This window comes from Eupeodes corollae, chromosome 3 (assembly GCF_945859685.1).
Source record: "Eupeodes corollae chromosome 3, idEupCoro1.1, whole genome shotgun sequence".
Lineage (NCBI taxonomy): Eukaryota > Metazoa > Arthropoda > Insecta > Diptera > Syrphidae > Eupeodes > Eupeodes corollae.
In genome coordinates this window covers 135,547,342-135,573,084 of record NC_079149.1, presented here as the reverse complement: position 1 = coordinate 135,573,084, position 25,743 = coordinate 135,547,342, and the positions used below count along the sequence as shown (strand labels likewise).

Sequence of the window (25,743 nt, the reverse complement as noted above, 5' to 3'; positions counted from 1 at the left end):
AACATTTTTAACATAAGAAAACACTTAATTATCGTTTTATTTTGTAACCAAAATGTATGTTTTCTTTTATTAATTCTTTGGTCACAAGTACATAATGAAATATTTTCAGCACAATTTATTGCACTACCCTTTTTTGTTGGTGAAAATAAACTTAAAATATGATATAATTATGTGAATAAGTAGAGTATAAAAAAACAGTTCAAGTAAAATGTCATGGTTAGTTTAAACTTACGACTCTAAGTAATATTGATATTATTTATTTATCTGTTGATATTTGGGACTGAGGTTTACCTACTCGTACATATATTTTTATCCTTAATATATAAAATATAAAATTACAAAAGACTTTTTTTTATAATACTATTCTAGGAATTCCTCTTAAGAAACTACTATCCAAAACATGGCACCATTCAGCCTTTACCAGTTGTTTAAAAAATCAAATCCCTTTCGCAGACCATCGTTCTCTAGTAGACCCTTTAAGTCCTCGCAGAGGGTCTTCTCGTCATCTTCGGACGGGGCAGAAGATGATGAAGTGGTCATACCGCCTGCAGATAGACTACAACAATTCATCATTAGATTGACTCTCTCGAATTCGTCATCGTCGTCTGTTGTATCGTTGTAGCCATATTTTGAATGATGGAATTTCGTGGCAATGGATTTACCATTCTTCGCTATTAATTTACGAAGGTTCATCTCGTTGTTACTAGACACTGGTAGATTGTCGATTTCAGAATCCTTTGAGTCATCATAGAAACGTTGATATTTTGCGTCTATGTTGTCGAAGGATTTAAGGCCCTGGGTGATGTTGGTGGTGTTCTCGGGGGTGCTCTCGCTTTTGTTGCGATTTAAGAGATTCGATGCTAGTTCCGTTTGGAGTTTCTTTAACGCCTCAGCAGATATTTGAAGCACTTCTGAATCGGCGGCGGTTGTGCACACTTTAGGTTCGTCAGATTTCTTTGGAAGTGGCTTTTGAAGAGCCTCCGAAATCCCAGTCGACTTAATCTGAGACGAGCGCATCAAATCAGCTCCCTCATCGGCGAACAACTTAAGATTGATCTGGGATTTTGTCTTGTAGCTAAACGGCATCGAATGACCATCTCGGAATGTTCCAAACGTCTCGTCGTGAACAAGCTTAAGCCCCACTTTCTGATCGGAAAAAGTCGACAAATTCCGACCATCAAAGTCATAGTACCTTCTTGTGTCTAGATAATGATGATTAGGTTGACTTGCGGGGCGTTTTGCGGGCTCCTCATTTTGACTGGGAGTTACCATTGATGAGAGTGACAGAGAAGATGCGGTTGTGGTAATAGAGAAATTATCAAAGTACCTCAGGGAGATCTCAGGTTTCATTAAAGTTTCATTGATTATTTCATTGTGTTCGTTGGTATTTAACTTCTCCCAAATGTGTCCATAAGCCGATTTAGTTTCATCAATGTCAAAGGATATTTTCATGGCAATGGGGTTCAATTTGGTGAAGTAATCATTGACATTTTCCACTGAGAATTCTGTCGGCATTATGGTGTAGTGTTTATGGATAAAAATACTTCCCCTGCAAAAATTGATTAGCGACTGCGACTACTTCCACCTTCCGTCTTGCCCTTGACTAGATTTTTAGCATAATATCAAAAACAAAGGAAATAAACAATAAGTGCTATGAGTAATTGATTAAATAAAATCCTTTCTTTGAACTTATGCGACTTCAATTTTAATCTTTTTCAAGGAAAAACCAAGAAAACAAAAACCGTCTGGAAGCACAAATAAAAAATGTTGTTTTCATTTGACAGATGACGGATTGGACTTTCGGTAAAACAAAGATTTTCGAAAATTGGTTTTAGGCGTGTTCATGTTGATGATATCGAAAACTGTTTGATGGGTGGTGTTCAAGTGACTGCCGTGTGTTATTTGCTATCTGCATTTATTTAAATATATTACACACACTACGTCATTATTAAGTAAAAGTGTGAAAAGTGTTTTTATCGTGATAAAAATGTAAAAAGTTTGTTTTATTTGACAGTAAGTGTTTTATTTTTGTAGTGGAAGTGGTGCAAGTGATGTGTTCATCGTTCGAAGATTTAACAATATTTGTTTTGAAATTCCAACATTTTGGAAAGAAGTTTGTATGGAAAATGTAAGACCCTCAAGAGTTCAAGAAAATAAAAAGTTAATCAGAATTAAACTCGATTTATTAGTTGTTGAAAACGAAGTACCACAGCAAAGCGTTGAGTTAACCGACACCATATGCCGTGGTGTTTTGAAGGTGGATGCTCTTATTCATTATTAAATCGGACATCCATTTGGTGGCAAAGGCAGATCACTTAACTTATTACTGCTCATGAATGAAAAATATATACATATTTATACTTAAAAGTGTGAGCGGTCATTCAGATGGACGTAAAAACGCAGGCATCACACAGGCAAGTCCGGAATGGAACTGGGTTTCTTCTCATCAAATAAAACAGAAATTAGAAATTTTGTACTTGAGCTAGTTCTACATTAAAGCGAAGAGTTGGGTTAAATTTAGAGAAATCCACGTTTGAGAATCGTAATGCCAATATGTAGTTTATTTTCATGATATGAGGCTGTGAGTCGATGGATATCTATAAGCTGCATGATGTAAATTTATATAAATGTAACTTAGTATGTAACCAACTAGAATTTGATCAAAAGTAGTAAATATATGACGTTCCTCAAATTGAGACTTTTATTGGGTTTTTTTATTTTCGATGTTGTCTATTGTTTGACAGTTGGGAATTTCAAACTCTGTTAACGTTTCTGTTCAGTAAGATATGACAATTCATCATGAATCTTATAATGTTAGGATAACGCTTCGAAATTATGGAAATTTAATTTAAAAACAATCGGTTTACATAGCTCATAGAGCACTGCGTTCACTTTACGGTGTTTAATTGAGAAATTCGTTTCTGGTTAAATGGCTTGGTCCATTAGCAAAATTGTAGCATATACAGCGAAAACAATCTCTCAAGCCATTACCCTGAGGCTCCACAAGAGTAAAATCCAATCCAGCTTCTCTTCCGCAATCTCATCTACAATCCATTGTTTATTTTGACTGGGCATATTATGCCTTGCCATGAACAACTTCAAATGTCACATTTGACATTAGAAACTGTTAATCTGTTGGTTACTTTTTTGTTGATTTTGGGTAAATCCATTTCGCGAAGGCAACTTCATAATTTGGAGGCCTACTTAAGGACTTACTATGGGAGGACGGTGCAGACTATAATAATGTCGGTCGACAGCTTTGAAGCTGTTCTATGGCTAGTAAAGATATCTTTGAGTTATAAATTAAGGCACTCGACGACAATTTAAATGAAGTGAAATTTTAATTTCAAAAAGATTGTGAAAAATTGACGCTCACCACTACATACAACACAAACGTCAAATTTGATGACAGGATTTTGATCCGCTCGAAAAATCAAAAGTGCGATGACCGGATACTGGGCTGGATGTTGGTCTCTATTGGATTATCTGATGACAGGCCGATAGTCCTGTCATCAGAAATGTTCAATGGAGACCACAAGTTAATAAATCACTATTGCATCCACTAAAATTGGCTTTTTAGTTTGTTTTACACGCTGACCGATGAAGCCGGTTCTAATCAATTCGTAATAAGCTGTTATTGCTGTCAATGGGCGCATTCAAATAGCTAGTGACTACGTAGCCGGAATTGTCATATTAATGACCCAATAAGACGGTGTAACTTTAAAAAAATTAATGCTATGAAATTATCTACCAGATTATAAAAATACAAAATTAATGTCAACAATATTTTTAATCTTTTATCATATTTTTAAAGTTCTCAGGCTCTTAAAAAAAAGCTTGGCACTTCCAAGTCTGAAATTATTTGTAATTTTTTAAATTGTTTGTCTTCCTCCAGAACTCATTCTTTCATTTAATTATTTTAATTATTCATTACCGAAGGCTTTATTAATTTATTTATTTCGTGTGTATGTTTTAATTATTGTTTATTTTTCAGAAACATCACAAATGATGACAGTGCAGTAAATTTTGTAGTATAGCGGTAAGCCTTTTCAATGACTTGTTATTGGTAAGTCCCATCATCTTACATTTTCAATTTTTCGTATTTTATTAGACGCAGAATAAACCGTCGAATGAAAAAAAAATATCACACAAAAAATCTATCCAACATTTAGAAAAATGTAGAAATACGCTCATAGATTTAAAAAACAGGCTTAGGTGACAATACAATTTTCAACCCATTGAGCTTTTGATTTTTGCTTCTTTGGTTTACCGAAGAACATTTAAGCTAGTTTTAAATAACGCTATTGAAACACAACCGATAATTATTTTCTGCATCACAATTATATTTTTTATTTGATTTTCAAAAGTTGTTGAGCCTTATACCAAACTACTGAGTAAATATTGTATCCTTTTGGAAATAGATTATAACATTTTTTTGTTTTACTTAAAATTGTATTATTTTTTGTTTTTTTTGTCTTAATATGGAAAAAAATAGTTAATTGTACATTTGGTTATTTAATTTATATCATTTTGTAAAAATCATAGAGAATATAATATTAACTTGTATGTATACATGTATAAATTTATATAAAAAAAATCTTTGTTAAATCGAGTAAAATGGGGGAAAGGGGCGGTTGAATAAAAATAAAAAATAAACTTAAACTAAACAAATAAAAAGATCATATAGATAAAATAAAAATACAAATTATTTTGCCTAACACGATTCTAAAACTTAAGTCAACAATATCAGAATTAAAAGCTATGAAATTTATAAAAATATCCAAAATATTTAAAACTTAACTTTTTAAGTTTGATATGATTTAGATTTAATTTTTGTTTCTTTTTTTCAACGGACGATAAATATATATATTTTTGAGTTAGGCTCACTATATCAATTTTTAAAATTTTCACTATTTTTTCTTTTTTTTTTTTGTTTAAACATTTTTCATTTGTTAAATATATATTTCTTTTTATAGTTATGTTAATTTTTGTTTATATCTGGCAAAACGGTGGTGGTTAGGAAAATAATTAATTAGAACATACATAACATATACTATCGAATCAATTTAATTATCCAGGAGCGGTTCCTGGTCACTACTATAGACATCGTCTGCGTTTCGCGCACGATTCCCTTCATGACCAATTTTACTAAAAAAATAAATTCTATCAAGAGGCAAGCACTTACGGTTGGTGAAAAACTTAATTTAACCTATTGTAATTGATTCTTTCTCTCGGTGACATATTTAGGTTGCCCTTAATTTTTCTATCATATCCCCAAACAGCACAAGTGGCTATCAGAGAAACTGTAAAAATAAAATAAAATATATTTGTGAAACAAGAGAGAGTACAAAATACAAACAACTTACTTGTTAGCCATCCAATGAAAAATAGTTGAACCCAAATATACTTCCCACCACTCATGTCGACAATAATGCCCGACACAATCAAGACAACAGCCAAGCCGAGGTTCTGAACAGATTGACAGCTAAAGATTTAAAATTAAAAAAAAATATTTTAGTTACGTACACAAAATTAAAACACAAAAAAGATAACAATAGCAAAGAGTACATCATCATGCGCTTTTTAGTGACAAAACAAAAAACATATAGTACAAAAACATGTCAAGATTCAACGCAAATTAAATTGTTATTTAAATTTCACGCTATTAAAAAACAAAACAAAAACTTTTCAAGCTATAGTATGCCTAAGTAATTATTATGAAACTAAAATGATGGTTTTATTTAAATTTATACTGATTTGATAAATGATTAGAAACATACAAAATGGTTATATATTATAGCTCAAAGAAACAACTTAATTTGAAATAACCGTAACAACAAATAAATTCAAACAAAATTAAGCCAAAAGTTTAAAAAGCAAACAAAAGGAACTATGAAATGAAAACTAAAACGAACTGACCCATTTAAAAAACATGACTCATTCAAATCATTCAACTCAAAGAAAAAACACCGAAAGCTTTTTAACACGAAATTTGCTTGACTTAAAGCCCTACAAAAACACGACGTGCATTTTTTAAAGAATGTATTATTTTTGTTTTGTTTTCAAACCCCGTGCTTTAATTTTTGTTAGTTCGGATCAGTCCCCAACTCATGTCAGAAAATATATTTGAAAAGAAAAAATGTATATAACTTACAATCCATAGGCTGTACCAAGTTGATATTCAGGAATGATGAGAGCGATAAGTGGCCATAAGCTTGCTGCTAACAGGGAATAGGAAAAACCTAGTATTAACATTGGATAGTATGGAGACATATTGGTAAATGCCATAAGCGAGTGCGAAAATATGGCAAAAACAGTCGACAGGAACACCCAGGAGACATTACGACCAGTTAAGTCGATAATAAAACCAAATACTGGACTGGCTACAGCTGCTACCAAATAAACCATCGAATCGACGGTGTTTGCTTGCGCAGGAGTAAATCCATATTTATCTTTGAAGAACACTCTGAAAGGAGGCGTTGATTTAATTGTCTTACTTTAAAAAAAATAAAATTTTGTTAAACTTACTTTCCCATTGCAATGAAGGGGAATATAGCGACATAATATGCAACACAAATAACAGACACCAACCAGAAGGATGTCTTAAATGTGAAAACATCGGAAAGTTTGACCACTTCTCCTGTGGGATTGTTATTTCTACCCAAAATCCTTTCGGCTCGTTTATCCATGCCACCTAGAAATTAGTTTCATTTACAATCCACCGTTAAGAAGATTTTTTTTTTATAAAAACAAACCTAAGATAAGTGCACATATGAAGGATATAACGCAAGTAATTCCGGCCAAAAGCAATACAACACCAACAGCTGTTGGTCCATGATAGAAATCAGTTACATGTTTGTACAAAGGCTCCATGACCAGGAAATTAACAGCACTGCCAATACGAGCAAAAGACAATTGCAGACCAAACACCATATTAAGTTCCTTTCCTTTGAACCACAAGACCGCATAGTTGTTTTGTGCGACTGCTAGAGATTCAGCTCCAATGCCGAAAACAAATCGTCCCAGAACCATCAACCAATAGGTGTCCAAAAGACCACCAAATGAGAATACCAGTTGACCAATTACGAGGATGAATAAGTAGATTATTGTTCCCAAACGAATTCCAAACACACGATCGATTAGGTATCCTCCAATGAAACATAGAACCACATTTGGCCATGAATAGATGGAATACAAAAAGTTGAATTCTGTGGATGTAAGGTTGAGCTCTTGCTTGAAGACATCTTGTAGGGCACCCGGGCTGTCGTAACAAAAGTATGATCCTTTAAATAAAAATAAATGCATTAATGTAGTAAAGACAAATGTCAAATTATAAAACCGAACTTTATGAGGAACAAAAATAAGACACTAAACAAATTAAACGGGGTGGCGTGACAACTCCTAAACACTCCATCATGAAGTGTTCACTATTGTTGCCTTCCTTGACATGGAAGGTGGACACATCTGCAATCACATCTGCACTAACGTCTCTAAATGTAGAAAGCTCGCTTCGGGAGTTAATTCATTTCATGCTGACTAGCAGAATAATTAACTCAAAACTGGGTAACTCTTCTGGCAGACGATTCGTTAGTATAGAGCCACCGCAAGATGGTGTTCTATACCCTCTCCTCTGGAACTTAGTTTTGAATGAAATCGTAACTAGTCTGGGTACGGAGGTTGTCAGAGTGATAGCCTATGCGGACGACGTTGCTATAGCAGTTTCAGGGAAGCATCTTAACACCTTAAAAGAACTCTTACAAAATGCTTTAGACAGGCAAATCGGTTTGGACTGGGTGTAAACCCACACAAACCCGATTTAGTCTTATTTTTGAGGAGGTACAAAGTTCCATTTGTCAAGGAATCTAATTAAAATTATCAGACGAGGCTAAATACCTGGGTCTTGTCTTAAATAAAGAAAACTAAATTGGAAACGCAACGTACAAGAAAGAGTCAAAAAAACTACTGTAGCTCTCTTTTCTTGCAGAAAAGCTAATGGTAATAAATGGGGTTTACAACCCAGAATCACGCATTGGCTATACACATCGGTAATCAGACCGGTTTAATGTACGGTGTGGCAGTATGGTGGACTGCCTGAGAGAAAGGTATAAACAGAGATAAGCTTAATAAAGTACAACGTTCAGCTTGCCTATCACTGTCTAATACGAGACTAGGCATATTCCAAATGAATTTTGCAGAATCTGTATGGACGAGGAAGAGAAGGAAACAATTCTTCATCTCCTCTGTACATGCCCTGCTCTGGAATTATTCTTTAACGATCTTAATCATATCAGCATAATCAGCCTCTCACGTTTCGTAAGCGACTCAAACTGGTTCCATTGAGCTTAGGAGGAAGCATCAAGATTCATGTGGTATCACAATGGGCCATTAAACTGTCCTAAGTGTGTCCGTTTCCATCTTGGACAGCCACTTTAACCTAACCTAACTTAACAACTCCTAAAGAATTTACAAATTCAATAATTCTTTACAACTTTTTCACTCGACAGTGATTTTTCAATAAGAGGTTTCGTTTTTAATAGACCAGTAAAAAAAATGTCCAAAATAGAAAAAATATACGCTTCCACAAGCTTAAATGGTGAACATTTTGCAGTCACAGTTCGCAAAGATAACTGGCTTATCGTAAAACGAATGGCAACTCTCATAACTCCAGTAATAGCTTACATTTTGTTCACCAAATTAAAATCTAGAGATTTTGTGAAAGGAACTAGTGACATCATAAATACCACAGTCAATAATATTAAAAGTCAAATAGCAGATATTCAACCAACAATATATAAACTTAATGAAAAAACAACTATAACTGTGAATTATGAGTTCTTTATAACTATGAAAGACGGAAAAGTATTAAACGAATTAACGGAAACAAAGTCTAGCCGGTCATGTCCGATATGCGAAAGGACACAAAAGAACTTCAATTAAGATGAATCAATTGAGGACGAATATAATATCTCTCTAATTATGGAATCTCTCCATTACACGATACAATCAGATGCATTGAATTTATTTTGAAGCTTGTGTATACTCTTCGACAATGAGGAGAAGGTACTGATGAATCGATTGGGACTAAGGTGGCGGAAAAAAGAAGAAAACAAGATATCCAAAGGCGTTTTCGCGACGAGCGTAGCTTTGATGTGGATAAAGCAAGGGTTTGGAAACACTAATGACAACCGCTCGAATAACTTGGAGTTAATGGAAAAGTTGTAATGAGGGTCAAAGAAATATTGACCGTTTTGAATTGCAGAGAAGTAGTGAATGGAATTAAATTTGAGCAGTATAATAAGAAAACGGCAGTGCTTTTAAAACTAAAGTATCCTGAAAAACTACTCACACCTACTCTACACAAAATATTGGTTCATAGTCAAAATATCATTAAATATCAATCACTACCACTTAGAGAACTGTCAGAAGAAGCCCAGGAATGCAAAAATAAGGATTTGGCAGAATGAGGACCTATTTAACATGCTTGCAATTCGGATCCATATTTATTTCTTAAGGCATGTGAGAAGCCAAACAAATCAGAAAGAACAATGCTTTCCAGAAATAATGAGTTTATCATACATTTCCCCGGACTTTGATGATAGTTTTCAAGAAATTTAGTGTTTATATATTAATTTGTTTTGTATTTATTTCTTTTTCCACTGTTTGACTTTTGTTATATCACCAAAATACATTATTTACTCTAGAATACTGGAAAACAAAATCCCTTAAAATTAAAAAAAAAAAACATTTTTCCCCACTGTTTCACTCGAATTGGACCTTTTTCTTTTTGCTCTTCTCTTTCAATTCACTCAGATTCCTTAAAAAATTGATATTGACGATTGCATATTAAAATACCGCTATGTTTATGAACTTTGTTAAAACTTCCCTGTAAAGTTTTTTTTGAAAGTCACAATTTTTATAGCCTTGGAAATTTCCTTCAAGATAATAAATATGTATATAAAAATTAAAGCAATATCTTTATACCTTTAGGAGATATGTTTTTTGTCAAAACGGGCAACTGTGCGACGTGTGTTTTTAAAAAGATGGCGCTACGTGCTACACAAGCAAGGAAACCATCACAGTCTTGAAACAAAAAGATCCTGACTGTTTTATTTCTCGAAGAAGCAAAAGTGAGATAGATTTGTGTTAGAAAGATGGGATAACAAAATATAAGGATTCTGCAAAGGTAGCTTAGGGGGGGTAGCTTAGGATAAACAAAAGAAGGAACCGAAGTGGTGGTAGGCTAAGCTCATCTCACCACAAAACTAACTTCATGCATTTCTTCTTTTCAAATTCTTTAACACGAGTATCAACAACAACCAGTCTGTATTTGTTTGGTGTTATTATCCTAATGCGGGACCTTACTCCTCCATTAAATCGGTTCGATTCCTTTTTTTTACTTTCCAAAAGGGAACTATCAGGAAGTGTCTTCGCCTGTAGCACCACAGAAACGACCGGTAACAGATTTAACACCTTTAGACTTTTTCTTTGAGACTAAATGAAAAACAAGGCCTATGCAAATGCCCCACAATTGATTTAAGACTTCAAAGACTGAATTCATAAAGATATTCAGTTAGTCTTCGAAAATTTCAAAGAAAAGATATTGTGCTGCAACTATAACCGCGCAGCCATTTGGATGAGATCGTCTTCCTTCTTTTTTACAATGATAAAAATATCAATTGATTTTCTCTAAGAAATTTTTATTTTTGTTTTAATTTCAAAATTAAACTTTTACTTTAATTTCGAGCGTATAAGGGGCGGTTTGTTTTGATTCCTAACTAGATTTTTAAAAGTAAGGACTCTAAATACACAATATCGGTGAATCAGTCATGGTTTTTCAAAAGATAATAAATTAAGTACTTTTTAATGGTATTTTCGAGACTGCAAGAGAGCAAACAAAATTCCTTAAATCGAATTCCATTCAAATGGACTGAGAATGAATACTGATTTCGGTTGTTAATGAGTCATAAACGATAGTTTTAGTCAAATTACGATTGGATGTATTACATTATTTTGGTTTATTTGATCTCATATCTCATCATAACTCATAACTCAATACTTTACTATCTATTTAGGGTAATTGAATAAGCTATACATTCAAAGGCTTTTTATATACATTTTCTTATCAACACTCATGAGGAACTGCAAATCAAAATAAATACGAATTTTCCTTACAAGGTCTTCTAACTTTCATTGAAGCAAATTTAAAAAACAAAAACATCTTTTGAATAGATGTCAATAAATGATAACATTTTTCAAGGATAGGGAAGTCTCAAAAATGATTACATTATATTTTGTGTGATAACTAACTTCCATGAATCACACTTCGGTCATCTTATGTAAAATGCATTCATATTCGGGACCTAAAGAATTCTTTATCATATTTGTTTGAGAAATAAGAAACAAAAAGTACACCGAACAAAAACCAATTATCTACAGAACAGAAAGATTGACGCCTCAGACGCTAGACACAATGGTCGTGTGCAGCTTCCTGATAAAACAAAAAAGAGAAAATACACCATCAAGTATTCGATAAGGTTTTTTCCTTTTGTAATTTTCCCATTCGAATTATCAGTTATTAAATTGTCTACAAATGAGGTTCTGATTTTGGAAATAAAATAAATGCTGGTAGATAACTTACCGAAGCCTAAGAGGCACATAAATATCAGCGCAATAAACCGGTGTAATCCGCTAGATGGATTACAGCACATCGATGCTCCACATCCTGAGGGTGCAGGATCCAATTCATTGTCTCGCTGTGCCGCAACAGCCACTGAAGGGCTAACTGCTTGAACTCCTTCTGATAGTTCATCGTTCTCCACAATGGGTACGCGATCGTTACTTCGCGGCATATTTTTTTGTTTAATTTTATTTCTAGCTCACTCTTTGTTATTTGTTGTAAGCTAAGCGTTGGAAATTTAAACTTTGCTCGCTAAAAGCTGAGACAACGACAACGAGGCGACGACGGCGGCGGCTGCGGCGATGTCTTATCTTTTTTGTTTTATTTTTATTAAATTTAAGTTAATCTGTTAAATGGAACTTTGAGGAGCAGGAGGAGGAGATCGGACTATAGGGGTAGGTTGGTATTGTTATTGTATGGATGAAAAAAATAAAAATGTATTATCACTCATTAAATGCGACCCGCATTTGGAAAAATAAAACACAAAAAGGAAAAAGTCCCAGCGTGAATCTGAAATTAAATAATAATACAAAATAAGTAAAATTTAATATCTGAGGAGCGTGTAAGGGATTTCGAACAATGACTCAAATCTGTGTCGATAGATCGAATGAAGAAAACTATACGATAATTAAGGTACCTACTTCTCAAATGCTAATAGCCTTCCTATCATATTTCAATACCTATTTGTTTTTGCTTTCGATTTTGTGTGATTCATTCACACCGTGATTTTGGCTAAAGCAAAGAGTTCAGCTCTGTAGCCTCTAACTCATTTAAGAAAAGCGTGATAAATAAAAATAAAACTACGCAAAATATTTGCAGAGCAGAGGTACACTCAACTCACGTATCTATTGTCACAGATGAATGCTAAAAACAGAGTGAGCTACTAGTGGTTGTTAGTTCTGGCTTCCTGATAACGCAGTGAAAATCTCGTGTTGTTGGTTCTTTTTGGAACTACGAAACTCACAAAATAGTTAAGTTAGTGTTTCCTGAGCTCAAAATCATCAAAATACGCTAAATTAACTTGCATAATTGCAGCAGGGAAAATGGAAAAATATATAATTAACAATTTGTTGACATCACACAAAAAGTGGGAGACTACACTTGCTATCGATTATGAACAACCAAGCAGAAGTAGAAGCAGAAGCACGAAAACAAAAACAAAACACAAAGAAAAAAGCAATTCATTTTTTGGAGTAATTTTGTGCAACCATCGGGCACCGAATCAGACGGACAGACACTCGGATGATTTGGAATTTATATGTTTTTGAATTCAAAGAAATAAGATTGATTTACCAGAATCGTACGTCAGTTAAGTAAAAAGTAAAATGCGCTTATTATCAAGGAGAGCGGAGATTATATTAAACGCCTTTAATAAAACAAATGTATAAAATAAATTGTTTGAGATCGCCTCGCGTCGCAAGTGTGTAGAGTGAAACTATTTTTAATGATTTATGAGAATGAAAAATAAATTTCAACAAAAATGTTGCTGGTGGTTTGAGGAATTGGAATGTCTGGAACTGAAACTGACAGCCTGGAAAGTGAAAGGTATGGATACACTTCTTATATGGCAGACACATTACAGAGGGTGTCTCGCAAAAATGTTATTTATTTTCACATTTTACAGGAAAGAATGAACATTTTTATGTGTAAAAGTATTTATTAAAATTTAAAAAAATTGTTGAACATAACAAAAGCAATGAGCTTTAAGGCAAAGAACATATAGTAATGAAAAATCAAAGTGACATAAATAAAAATTCGTTTTTTTGTTTCATAAAATTAAATCGAAGGTTATAAATATAATCGATGAAAAAGATTTCAATTTATATATTTTTTACAATTCCATTTATTTTCATATTTTCGCTATAAGTGATCTGTCAAAAAATCCAACGATTGGATTTAATTCAAATCAAATGGGGTGGCGCAACAGTCCGTGGTGAACCAGGGCCTAGTGACTTACAACTCTCAACCATTCCTGTGTGCGAGTACTGTTGTCAGGAATGGAAGGGACCTACAATTTAAGGCCGAATCCGAACAGCTAGTTTGAGAAAGCACTTTTTCATGACAAGAATTACTCTTGAAGGATTTGTCAATTCCTCGCAAGAGGCAGTACCCGCGAAAATTATTTTTTTTTAAATTAAGCTGGCACAGGCAGGGATTGAACCCAAGACCCCTTGCATGACAGTCCAACGCACTAACCATCATGCCACGGGTACTATTGGATTGGATTTAATTATGACAACAAATAATAACTATAACTAGCCCTTTATGAATTTGTTTTAAGGTATTGGCTCTTTAAACAATTATTTTCGCCAGCAAGAAATTTAAGCATTTTTTTTTAAAGGCTTTTTTATGAATTTAATGCACTAAAATTGATTTCTCCATGAGAATACTACAGATTTTATATATAAGGTGATTTTTAGCCACATGAAAAGTTCTGACAGTTTTTGTCTATGGTTTGACAGTTCAGAATATCAAACTGTGTTAAAATTTGGGCAGGATTCAATAATTCATCAAGAATCTTTTAACACCAGAACAAATAAATTGGGTGGCGCAACAGTCCGTTGAGAACTACGGCCTAGTGACTTACAACTCTCAACCATTCCTGTGTGCGAGTACTGTTGTCAAGAATGGAAGGGACCTACAATTTTAGGCCGAATCCGAATGGCTAGTTTGAGAAAGCACTTTTTCATGACAAGAATTACTCTTGAAGGTTTTGTCAATTCCTCGCAAGAGACAGTACCCACGAAAATTATTTTTTTTTTTAAATTAAGGTGGCACAGGCAGGGATTGAACCCAAGACCCCTTGCATGACAGTCCAACGCACTAACTGTCATGCCACGGGAACTACCAACACCAGAACAAGTCATCCAAATTATGGAAATTTACTTTGCAAACAATATAATCGTCGGAGAAATGTGTTCAAGCTCAATTTTGGTTAATTGATTTTATTCATAAATAAATTGCTGTGTATGGAAGCCATTAATAATAATAGTTTTCGTCATTGACATACTATACATGGACTGCTAGTAGCCAACTTCACGATGGTTCCACTTTTAACGGACAAAACACTAGCGCAAAGAGGGCTATGCGGAAAAGTTATGTAAAATTTAATACTCACATCCACTGCTGTCGTTTTTGCTACTATAGTAGTATTTTACTATTTTCAGAGTCAACTGCTACTCTACCCACGGACGAAAACTACTCCCCAAAATAAAACGGAAAAGAAATTTGTATTTGGTTTACAATAAAAACCAAAATTCATTCAAGGTAGAAACGGTAAATGCCCTACTAACTGCTAAGGAACTCCTTAAAAACAATTTCACAGAAAAATGGGAGCTTGTTGTTTTACTCCTCAATTGTTTTGTTGTTTTACTCCTCAATTTAAGAAAATGCTCCCCAAAATAATGAAAAATACTACTCTTGAAATTTTCAAAACAACAGCACTGCTAACAGCAAAAAAAAACATGGCATCGTTTGTCTTCAACAAATTATACTAGATTTCAGTACTTTCTATGTCAGAAAAAGCTTATCTCAACTAAATACAAACAGATGTCGCTAAATATTTCATAACTTTTTTTGCGACAGTGCCTGAAAGTGCTAGTGTAGCTAATTTGAAGTGGAACCATTTTTATTCAAATTTTGTATGGAAAATTCACACCACTAGCAGTCCATGTATAGTATGTCAACGGTTGTCGTGGTGAGCACTTATTTGCTTATCAAGTTTTTTGACAATATTTCCAATTTCAATGATTGATAGATGAAACATATTATGTTACTTGGAATGCAAACTCTGCATTTAAGCAGAGAAATGTATAGTGTAATGTTTGTTCGTGACATTCATTGTAGTTTTGTAGACTGCAAAAATTAACTTGCTCTTATTCCTTTATATTATGTACCTTCAAGAGCTATAAAACTAAGGCCATTACTATTAGGGGAACGTCTTATGGATTAGGAGAGCCTTTAAGACTTTGATGTAGATTTTTAAGTGAAGCTTATTATAGCCTAGATAACTACTTACTTACTTACTTAAGGTGGCGCTACAGTCCGGGGCGGACCGGGGCCTCAACGAACATGCGTCTGCAGTCAGTTCGGTCCCTAGCTAGCTGTCTCCAGTTTCCCCTGAGTGTGCCACCAGAGCCACTGTCTTCCTCTACTGCACCATCCCTCGGGATTGGATTGGAAGACCTTCCGGGCTGGAGCGTTGATGTCAATTCGCTCTACGTGACCCAGCCATCTAAGTCGTTGGACTTTAATTCTGTTAACAAGGTCAGTGTTGCAATACAGCCCGTACAGTTCGTCTTCATATCTTCTCCTCCATTCTCATCATGTCTTATAGATGGTGATTTTAGATGCTCGAGAGAGGAATTTACTTCTCAATTGCCTTCTAAGTCCAATGAAGCAGCGATTTGCAAGAGTTATTCTTCGTTTGATTTCAGAACTGGTGTCGTTGTCTGTGTTAATAGCGGTTCCTAGACAAAGTCCTTAACTACCTGAAAGTTATAGCTGTCCATGGTGACGTTTTGTCCAAGACGTCGTTGTTCAATGTCCTTTTTTGATGACATCGTATACATACTTGTTCTTGCCCTCATTGGCCACTTAACCCATTTTCTTCGCTCCACTGTCATCACACTTTGATCTTCCAATTATAACAATATCATCCGAGTAATTGAATATAAATAGTATCATTATTAAGAACATCTTTTTATGGTCAGCTTTACTTGCATATTATCAACAAGAGGAATTCAAAAAGAAACCAAATACAAATAACATTATCATCTCTGTCGTAAGAAACGACAATTTTTCACCACATTTACCTTCCTTTACAAATTTTTTTAAACCGATTTTATTAACAACCTTTGTGTTAAGAACCATGGTATAAATTTGAGTGACATTTTAACGCAATTCTCACAAACTTTTAAAAATTTAACATTGTATAACAACTCACCCTGTTTTCTTTTCTCTGCGTTCCAAATCCAAATAATTCCGTTGGAAAAATGTTTTGTCATCAAAAAGCAGCTGACATTTCGATTGTCACCTTCAACAACTGTCATGAGTCGAGTGTGTTGTTGAAGTTGAAATTGAATGAAAGAAAAAGTGCAGCAAGCACCCACAGCGCAGTCAAGTCACAAGTATATTTTCTATTTTTCATCATTATTTGTGCTAAAGGCGGACAGAAAAATAAACGAAGATTATAAAGCTACGCATATATTTGTTTGCCTTTTTTTCATTTTCTTATCACGACAAATTGCAGTCCCTTTTGTGGACAATCATCCCAAAATAAATGAATATATTAACGAAACGAAACTCCTAAAATTGGCAAAGTGATTTGAGTGTTTTCTTTTTTGTACAAAATTGTTTTCTAACTACCCTGACCACCACAGTGACTCCCTGTTCCTCTCAAATGGATACGATAAAGGTAAACAAAGAACCTCGAATGCATTGTACATCGCGCAGGATTTATTCCCTGCTGCAAATTGCATTTTCTTCTTAAAGAAAAAAGAAAACAAAAACAAACCATAAAATGATTTATGAAATTTATTTCACTCTTCAGAATACTTCTTATGGAGTTTTTAGTGGAATCTTTGATAGCATCAAAGGCATTGCCTTTGTCTTTTACATAGACAGCCAGATCAATCGTCTAAATGATCTGAAGAACATCGAAAAGTCGACAATGAGCGACTTTGTGATGAATCCCGAAAGACTGTCATCAGCGGCTGATGAACGTAGAATAGGATCTAAAGCACCTGCTGGTGCGAATAATATTAAAAAAGGGTAAGCTTATCTAATCACCTCTGTAATAGTACTATCGCTAGATCTACCTTAATGATTTAATTGTCTGGGTTTCTTCTCTTTTTTCGATTTAAGTGAGCTAAAAATAGCAATGAAAGTCTTCAAGTGCTGTGCACTCAACGGTGGCTTCACGTGGCTGAGTATAATTCTCTTCGAGAACCTCGTTCTACCCGGCCTCAAGCTGATACTCACCTGGTTCTATGGCAGCAAATCGGACGAACTGCACTACGTGTGGGGATGGCTGCAATCGTTGCTGTCAATTCTCTTCGGAATGATGTGGGTCCTGCCGATATTTCTTCTCAGTAAAGTTGTCAGCAGTTTGTGGTTCCAGGACATCGCCAATGCAGCCTACAAATTTCGCAAAGGCCGACCACAGATGATACCGAACATCAGCAAACTCATAGCAGACTTTCTCTTCAGTTTGCTTGTCCAGGCGCTGTTTCTGGTGCAGAGTATGCTCGTCAACTTGTTACCCTTCAACTATGTTGGACGTATCCTGTGCTTCGTCCATCTCTGTTTGCTGTACTCTCTTTACTCATTCGAGTATAAATGGTTCAATATGGGTTGGGAGCTACACAAACGACTGAGCTACATCGAATGCAATTGGCCATATTTTCTGGGTTTCGGTGTGCCATTGACTGTTTTGACTAATTTATCTAATTCTGTTATTGTGAGGTAAGGTTTGGCTTACGGAGTTCTTGAAGTTTTAATCTTAATAAATTTGTTTTTTCTTTTCTGAGCAGTAGTTGCATATTTTCGATATTTTTCCCATTGTTCATACTGAGTGCAAACGAAGCCCTGCCTGTTGTCGGTGCGAGGTAAGTTCTATAGATTTAGTTTTTACAACGATTTGTTTGTCAGTTAAATTTTTTCATCTAATTTCATCCATGAATTGTTTATATTTCCTTTTTCAGCGACATCCCACTGAGACTCTTTTCGCCCGTTGTTGCCGTCTCAAATTTGCTATTCAATCGATCGGTTCGTGTGAGAAAACCAGTCACTGCCTCGCCTCCACACAACTATCGATCAAACAACCCGCCAAGCAATAATACAACTCCCGAAAGACGCTCGACCGGAGCGGCATCAAGCGTCAGCAATTTACGTCAATCCTTTGCCGCTGTCAACAATAAGAGATTACGGTAGCTAGTTGGAGAAGAGCGATCTATATACAACTCCTGACGGTAGACCGACTTACGACTTACAACACGCCTTCTCCTCTCTCGCTTATCAACCTTAGCTTCGCATCGTTTTATTTTATATATATTTTTCTTTTTAATTTGTGTGTAAATAATGCTTAGGGTCTTCTATAATCACGGTCAAGTCGAAAACTTAATTTGTAACTAAATACGAAGAAAAACATACGATTTTTGTATTGAGCTTAGTAAGACTAAGAATAATCCCCTTGCTTCAATTGTGTCCCCTAGAAATGCTATGTGAGCAAAACAAGTAACAACAATTTAAGAAAAACAACGTACTTTTAAGTTTCAGGAGTGTTTTTCCTTTTCTTAGTGTTAATCAAGGTGTTTTTTACTTCAAATAAAAAAATAAGCAAAAAGATCAAAAATGGTTGATGGTTTTTTATTCCAATAACTCATCTGGAGGTTCCTCTTTGACTTCGGGGACAGTGTGATACGCAGACATGGTTATCATGTTCTGCAGAGCCTCGTAGCTGAGAGTGGGGTCCTTGTCTTCGATGGCATAGCCGCCGTCTACGATGAATCCCTTGAAATTCTGCAGCTTCTTGAAATTCGGCTGGGATTGCAGCAGAGACATCACAGTTGGGTTACCTAAACCGAAAAACCGCTCGCCTTGGGGGCGTAGTGGTAGATTCGCGACATCGGAAACTCGGACAATTGTGTCGAGAAGACCTAGATGGCAGATATTGGCTGATTCTCCGAAGAAGACATGGTCAAATTCGGCGTCAGGAATTATCTGGAATTGGGGTACTCCTGAGTTGTTGAGAATCTTACAAGTAAAGACACATTTTCGTTCGGGTTCCTTTGGATGGGAGAAAACTCGAGTAGCCAGATATCCGACGGGGTAGATCCAATTCTCAGTGTGGAAGTTTGTATTTTCAGACATGATTTCACCCAAGGCATGGAGAACAAAACCTCCGAGGTTAATTGGAAATATGGGTTTTCCGTGGGCGTCGTAGGGAACTTTTTGAATGACAGTGGATTTTTTAGATGCTCCTGATTTCCCGCTTTGATTCTTTTCCTTTTTCGGTTTTGTAGTTGTTTCATCTTCGACTTTGATGCGTTTCTTCGGCCCACGCTTACCTGGGACTCGAGGAGCCACCGGCGTTGTGGCATCTCCATTGACCGAGGTGTTGTTTTCTTGCTTCATAGTCAGTTCGATATCACTTTCGTGTTTTATGAGGCGTTTAAGTAGAAAACGACGTTCTTCTTTGCTCGTTATGATGTCCTCCTGGATCTGGGCTATTTGATCGCATAATGCAGCATTTTCCTAGTTAAATAAATAAGAAATTAGTTCATTTTGATCAATTTTTAAAAGTTGTTTACTTTGACTTACGAAAACATAATTCTTGATAATTCGTTTGATTTTTTTATATTTGGATTTGTATTTTAGATTCATTACACGCGCATATTGATTGTTTTGATAATAAATGGTTTTGGACATTTTATCTTACTTTAGGGGTCTCAAAAATTGCGAGTTTTTTGGAAAATTTTATTTTTGTTTAAAATTTTTTGGTGGAATTGAAATTATTCTGACAGCAGGTTTGATATGTTGTACAGCGGATGTTTGAAAGTTATTTGCTTGCTTCTTTTTCCTTCAGAACACGCTTAATGTTAGTTTATACTAACTAACAAAATGGACATACAAAACATTTCAAAATTTGCGTATTTGAATAAAATTTCAGATAAAATTCAATTATTCAGGTTAAAAAAGTAAAGTCGGTTAGATATGACCTAAAATTTCATTCCTTTTTTACTGATTTTTTAATACTTTAAAGATTTTGCATTTTTTCTAGCGGAAGAAATTTACAGTAAAAAATGTGTTAAAATATTTTCAATAGTAATACTACTAAGATTATACACAAATGAAGCATAAATATCGAAAAAAGAAAAGAATAAAGTGTTTATTTTTTTCAGCTGCATGAGAAGTTTCCATGGTTCAGCAAGATTTTGAAATTCATCTCGACTTATTCAACGAAAAAATAACGCTTTAAAGTTGTAAAAAATAACATGGAACAAAATAAATCTGTTTCGGAAGTTCATAACAAGCAAAAGTGCCGCATATGCAGTGAAGACAGTCCTCAAGCCAGTAACGAATCAGGATTATACAATTAAAACTGATTATTGCTTATTTTCTACGAAACTAATTTAAAGTTCATAAACTCTTTAAAAAAAACTCGATGCAAGCAGAACTTGAAGTTAGAATAACATTTTGGTTCTCATTTTGCATGACAGACTGTATCAGTCACTTTTTGACACTGACGTTTCAGAATCGAATCGAATAAAGAGCCTTGCAACAAAACAAAAATCTTTTTCATTGCATGAAAAAGAGAAATATAATTAAATAATAAAAACTATAAAGAAAATTCATAACTTTTGGTTACACGCATAATGCAATAACTCTCAAGGCTAAATTCGCACTATCAAACAAGTTGTTTTAAAAACATAAAACACTATGGATTTAGAGGAGGAGTCCACCTCGAACAACACAACCGTTGACGAATTTGCGGACGCAGAAGGGGCAGAATATTTTCAAGATCAAGAAGACAACAAATACAGTATTATTCAGGATATCCAAGCAGAGCTTACATCATCGTCTCAGGAACAACAACAAACCCTTAAACCAAATGGCACTGTAAACAAATCGGATTCGTTTTCGAGTGAGAAGAGCAAGGAACTAGATGGAGGAGGGTCTCAGGATAATTTAAGTGTTGCAACATCCTCGAATTCGGTAGTCGAGGAGGATATAGACTACCTCAGTGACAGTGAATGGTTGTCGCAGAAAAAACACATTTTCATACTCAGTGAAGCGGGGAAGCCGATTTATTCGTTGCATGGCACCGAAGATAAGTTGGCCACTCTGTTTGGAGTGATTCAAGCGTTAGTGAGCTTTGTGCAGCATGGTCAGGATGCAATAACTTCTATTCATGCAGAGGGCATTAAATTTGTCTTCCTCGTTCGGAATTCTTTGATACTGGTGGCTGCGTCAAGGACCAACATGAGTGTCCAGCAATTGCAGATGCAATTATCGTAAGATGTGTTGAATCTTCCTTTTTAAGTCTTTTATTTAATGTAGAGTATTCTGTTTCATCTCCAGCGATGTGTATAATCAGATTTTGTCCATTCTAACTTATTCGCATATGACGAAGATATTCGAGAAGCGAAAAAATTTCGATTTGCGTCGATTGTTGGCGGGCAGTGAGAGGTTGATCTTCCATTTGCTGGCCAATGATAGTAGCAACAAAAAAAGTAGGTTCAATACAAGGTGTCTCATTTGAAGTGGGCTTCATTTATCAAAGAAATTAGATGAGGTGTTATTTTGTTTTTCTTTTATTTTCAGTTACTAACAACGTGTTTACTTTTCTGACAAATTCTATTCGAGTGATGCCATTATCAACGACAACCAGATCAAATATCACCAACGCCATCCAAAGCAATTGTTCCAAAATTAAGAATCTAGTATTTGCTGTGCTAATAGCTAACAACAAACTAATTGCGTTGGTTCGCATGAAGAAGTATTCGATTCATCCCGCGGATTTGAGGTAAGACATATTTCTGTAGCTTACAAAATCAACGGGGAAACGCATTTAAATTATGATGATGTCATAACCATTATTTTTTCAGGTTAATTTTCAGTCTAATCGAATGTTCAGAAAGCCTTAAGACCGTCGAGAATTGGATGCCTATATGCTTACCCAAATTCGACATGAATGGGTACCTGCATGCGCATGTTTCTTACCTATCAGCCGATTGTCAGGCGTGCTTACTCTTGCTCTCCGTAGATCGTGATGTTTTCTTTACACTTTCCGACGCCAAGAAAAAGATCACTGAAAAACTACGTCGAACGCATTGCCTTGAAGCTATAAACGAACAGATCAACAATGTCCCTCAAAACGATGGAAAACTTAGTCTATCAGCAATTGGAATTCCAGAATTAAGGCATTTTCTGTACAAACCAAAATCATCCTCGCATCAGTTGTTGTGCTCGGAAATAAATCCCCCCTATACAACCCTTTCGGAATTCGAGCGTTTGGAAGCTATCTACTGTGACCTGCATCATCGCATACACAACAATAGCAGACCCCTTAAATTGATCTATGAAGTCAAAGAGAAGGAAGTCGTTCTAGCCTGGGTAACAGCTGCCTCCGAGTTGTATGCTGTTTTTGAACCTATGGTCGATAAAGGTTTGGTTATAAAATACGTTGACAAACTCATAAAGTGGATTGACAAGGAACATGAAGTCTTGTTCATACGTAACCATCCGACATTTTGATTTTAATCTATTTATGTCTTCGATGGTGTGCGAGAGAAAAAAATATGGAAGCAATGAAAACGATAATAAATTGTGATGATGATGAAAGATTATGCTCCCAACGTCCCAATATACTAAAATATAATATAAATGTATGTAATATTATCTCTTAGGCAATTTAAATAAATAACTTGTTATTTTTTTACTTCACTGTGTAGCTGAATATAATAATAATAATAACGATTTATTATTTGGGTATTTATTTAATTTAAATCGTATATTGATTGATTTAGTTGAATATTTGTACCTTTAAATAAAGATTCTTCTTCTTTTGTCGTTTTATTGTATTACGTTCTGAGTTATGCTATTACTATTATAATTATATATATTTTTTTGTTTTAAGACTAAAAAATTTAGTAAAAATGGTTAACAAAATGTTCCGATATCTTATAAAATTATATAAATAATAAAAAAGCAATAACATTTTGTATTTATTATTCTTCAAATTTATTTCAGGTTTTGTGGGAAGTTTAAGATATTTAAGATTATTTGGAGGACACTCAAAGCAGGAATTAATTATTTTTTATAAATCGAAATGATTTGAACTGCGAATAATACTTTTAAATCAAAAGAAGTAATATTGCAGTTTTTATATATTGCAAAGTACAGCTAAACAACAAATCTCTATACTTGACAATACGTTCGTTTTAAGGGGGGAACGAGGCAATATTGATGAGCAATTCTGAAGGTCTTAAAAAAACGGTTAAAAAAAATCGAAGTGACAAGAATGAATCAATGATGTTGTGGTGTAAAGTGTCCAAAACTTTGCCGTGGGAACTTCAATTTGCAACCTCAACGTTTATTATTTAAAGTTGATGTTCCCACGATGGATTTGGTTCTTGGTTGTGACTTGACACCTCATTGGCTATTTCCACCAATTTGAGTGGTCATTTTCTTAAAACCCAATCAACCGAAAAATCTTCACAAATTTAATAAATCTTCACAATGATTTTAAAATCAATAATTTTGAACGTATTTAAGGAAGTTACTAAAGTATCAATCCAATTTTATAGATACTAACCAGAACTCGATAAATTTCGATTTGAAACGATTAGAAATTTTATACTTTCATCATTGAAAAAAAAGAGAAAGAGTATCGGAAACTAAACAGAGCCTTAATGAACACTTTTGTTTACGTTTGTTTTGAGGTTGTAAGACCTCACTATTTGTTGATCCAAATAAGATAATTTCTAATACAACGGAAATCAAAAATATTATAATGGCTGCAGGTTATTTAGAAGTCTTCGGTCTTAAGAATATATCTTGAGCTGATAATAATCAATCAGCGTTTTAGTGATCTTGAAAAGCATAGATATAAGTGGATTTGGGCGATAGTTAGATGGAACTGAGGACTAACAATTCTGAATATTTTAATCAAAAATTCTGCAAGTTAAGAGTTAAAAAAAATGTATGTTTAGAGTCAAATTAATTAAAATTCGTAGTACTTTTCTGGTTTCTCACGACTGGAAATGTAGGCTTCTCGAAATTGCACCAGATTATTTTTTGGACAAAAATGATTCTGACTCTTTTTAATTATTAGGAGATTTGACCAAAATATTCTATAAAAACTTCTTGTTTTCTGATTTGCTTTTCTTAAAATTTTGTGACGTTTTTTCAATTGAAATTTGGCCCAAAATCCAAAATAGATAAAAAAGCCAGAAACTTAATTATTGATTAATAATGATTTGCCATAATTAAAGCAAATATTAATGGATTGTTAAGAATATACAAGGTATACTGTTAGATTTTCTGGGCACAATTTCTAACATTTTTGGTTTATTTTCCAAAAAAACATCTGGCCATATTCTTATTTTCAATAAAACAAACATTTGTGCAATTCTTCCGCAAAACAAACATTTCTGGTGGAATTTTCGGGAGGCGATGATAATGTTATTGCACCGAGTTACATCCACATTGGTAATACAATTAAAGTCTAAAAAGCTTTGAGTATCATTGAAAAATAATAATTGTTCTAAAGATGAATTCAATCAGAAAATGTCTGATAATCAGGACGAAATTCGGCAGTTTGAAGCACAACCCTCATTTGCAAATCAATTGCCAAAATCCGAAATTATTAATATTGACGTAAAGTCATCGCAAGCAATTATTGATGAAGCCAAACTTTCCGAAATTCAATGTGAAGAGGAGGGATCTGCATCAAACGTATTGGAGTCAAAAGAAGATAAAGAACTATAAGTAAGACCAGGAGAGGCTGATGCAAACCTTGATCAGGAGTTCTCGGGACATTTTGAGAGAAATTGAGTTCGAAAACCAATTGAATCAGGAAAACATTGAAGGAGAAGAAATTAGGGAAGCAACTGATTTGTTTGAATTTGACAACCAATAGTAGGAGAAGAAGAAGTAATAGAAGCTAGTGAAAATATTGATCAGGAGTTTGTGGACGCTGATTATGAAAATGGGGAAATTTTGACAGAACTTAAATGTAAAGAAAACCAATTTCTTAGCCCTGGTATCATCTATGATGACTCAGATTTATGCTGTCAACTGATATTTTATTAAGTTTAATTATTTGATATTTGAACATATTTAATTGTGATTGGAATTTTAAAATTTTACACTCAATTTCAGTATGATGAACACGATGATTTAATTCTAGATACATTTTGTTGAAGAATTTCTCCAAGTATCACCATAGAAGAAAATAATTCGGAAGAAACTTTCTATAAAAGTGAAAAAATAAAATAAAATATTTTTAAAAATAAGATATCAGAATGAATTAATTTATTTAATTCAAGACATATTAAAAA

General features: G+C 34.3%; 5 protein-coding genes across 8 annotated transcripts; 2 read left to right on the top strand and 3 right to left on the bottom strand.

The window, feature by feature from the left end:
• Window positions 1–140: 140 nt before the first annotated feature.
• On the bottom strand, window positions 141–1,794 carry LOC129949626 (uncharacterized). The gene has a single exon (XM_056061198.1). It carries the CDS (start codon window positions 1,513–1,515, stop codon window positions 418–420), a length of 1,098 nt encoding a protein of 365 aa, XP_055917173.1. The 5' UTR covers window positions 1,516–1,794; the 3' UTR covers window positions 141–417.
• Window positions 1,795–4,319: 2,525 nt separating this feature from the next.
• LOC129949811 (major facilitator superfamily domain-containing protein 1) lies at window positions 4,320–13,132 on the bottom strand. 4 transcript variants are annotated; one of them, XM_056061464.1, is made up of 8 exons: window positions 12,971–13,132; window positions 11,639–12,187; window positions 6,756–7,283; window positions 6,529–6,694; window positions 6,155–6,466; window positions 5,367–5,485; window positions 5,210–5,303; window positions 4,320–5,148 (listed from the first exon to the last, which is right to left on the bottom strand). In XM_056061464.1, the coding sequence occupies exons 2-8, from the start codon at window positions 11,847–11,849 to the stop codon at window positions 5,067–5,069; spliced, it is 1,512 nt and encodes a 503-aa protein (XP_055917439.1). In that variant the 5' UTR covers window positions 11,850–12,187; window positions 12,971–13,132; the 3' UTR covers window positions 4,320–5,066. The 4 variants fall into 4 exon arrangements, with proteins under 4 accessions (XP_055917439.1, XP_055917440.1, XP_055917441.1 ...); XM_056061465.1 differs by lacking the exon at window positions 12,971–13,132 and adding an exon at window positions 12,519–12,668; XM_056061466.1 differs by lacking the exon at window positions 12,971–13,132 and adding an exon at window positions 12,319–12,342.
• Window positions 13,133–16,736: 3,604 nt separating this feature from the next.
• Window positions 16,737–19,031, top strand: LOC129951036 (etoposide-induced protein 2.4). Its single transcript, XM_056063027.1, has 5 exons — window positions 16,737–17,093; window positions 17,229–17,449; window positions 17,543–18,142; window positions 18,211–18,285; window positions 18,382–19,031. Exons 1-5 carry the CDS (start codon window positions 17,079–17,081, stop codon window positions 18,608–18,610), a joined length of 1,140 nt encoding a protein of 379 aa, XP_055919002.1. The 5' UTR covers window positions 16,737–17,078; the 3' UTR covers window positions 18,611–19,031.
• LOC129951037 (transforming growth factor beta regulator 1) lies at window positions 19,030–20,189 on the bottom strand. Its single transcript, XM_056063028.1, has 2 exons — window positions 20,000–20,189; window positions 19,030–19,933 (listed from the first exon to the last, which is right to left on the bottom strand). The coding sequence occupies exons 1-2, from the start codon at window positions 20,105–20,107 to the stop codon at window positions 19,046–19,048; spliced, it is 996 nt and encodes a 331-aa protein (XP_055919003.1). The 5' UTR covers window positions 20,108–20,189; the 3' UTR covers window positions 19,030–19,045.
• Window positions 20,190–20,935: 746 nt separating this feature from the next.
• On the top strand, window positions 20,936–23,405 carry LOC129951960 (vacuolar fusion protein MON1 homolog A). The gene is made up of 4 exons (XM_056064350.1): window positions 20,936–21,693; window positions 21,761–21,912; window positions 22,004–22,205; window positions 22,288–23,405. Exons 1-4 carry the CDS (start codon window positions 21,119–21,121, stop codon window positions 22,934–22,936), a joined length of 1,578 nt encoding a protein of 525 aa, XP_055920325.1. The 5' UTR covers window positions 20,936–21,118; the 3' UTR covers window positions 22,937–23,405.
• The last annotated feature ends 2,338 nt before the right edge of the window (window positions 23,406–25,743 follow it).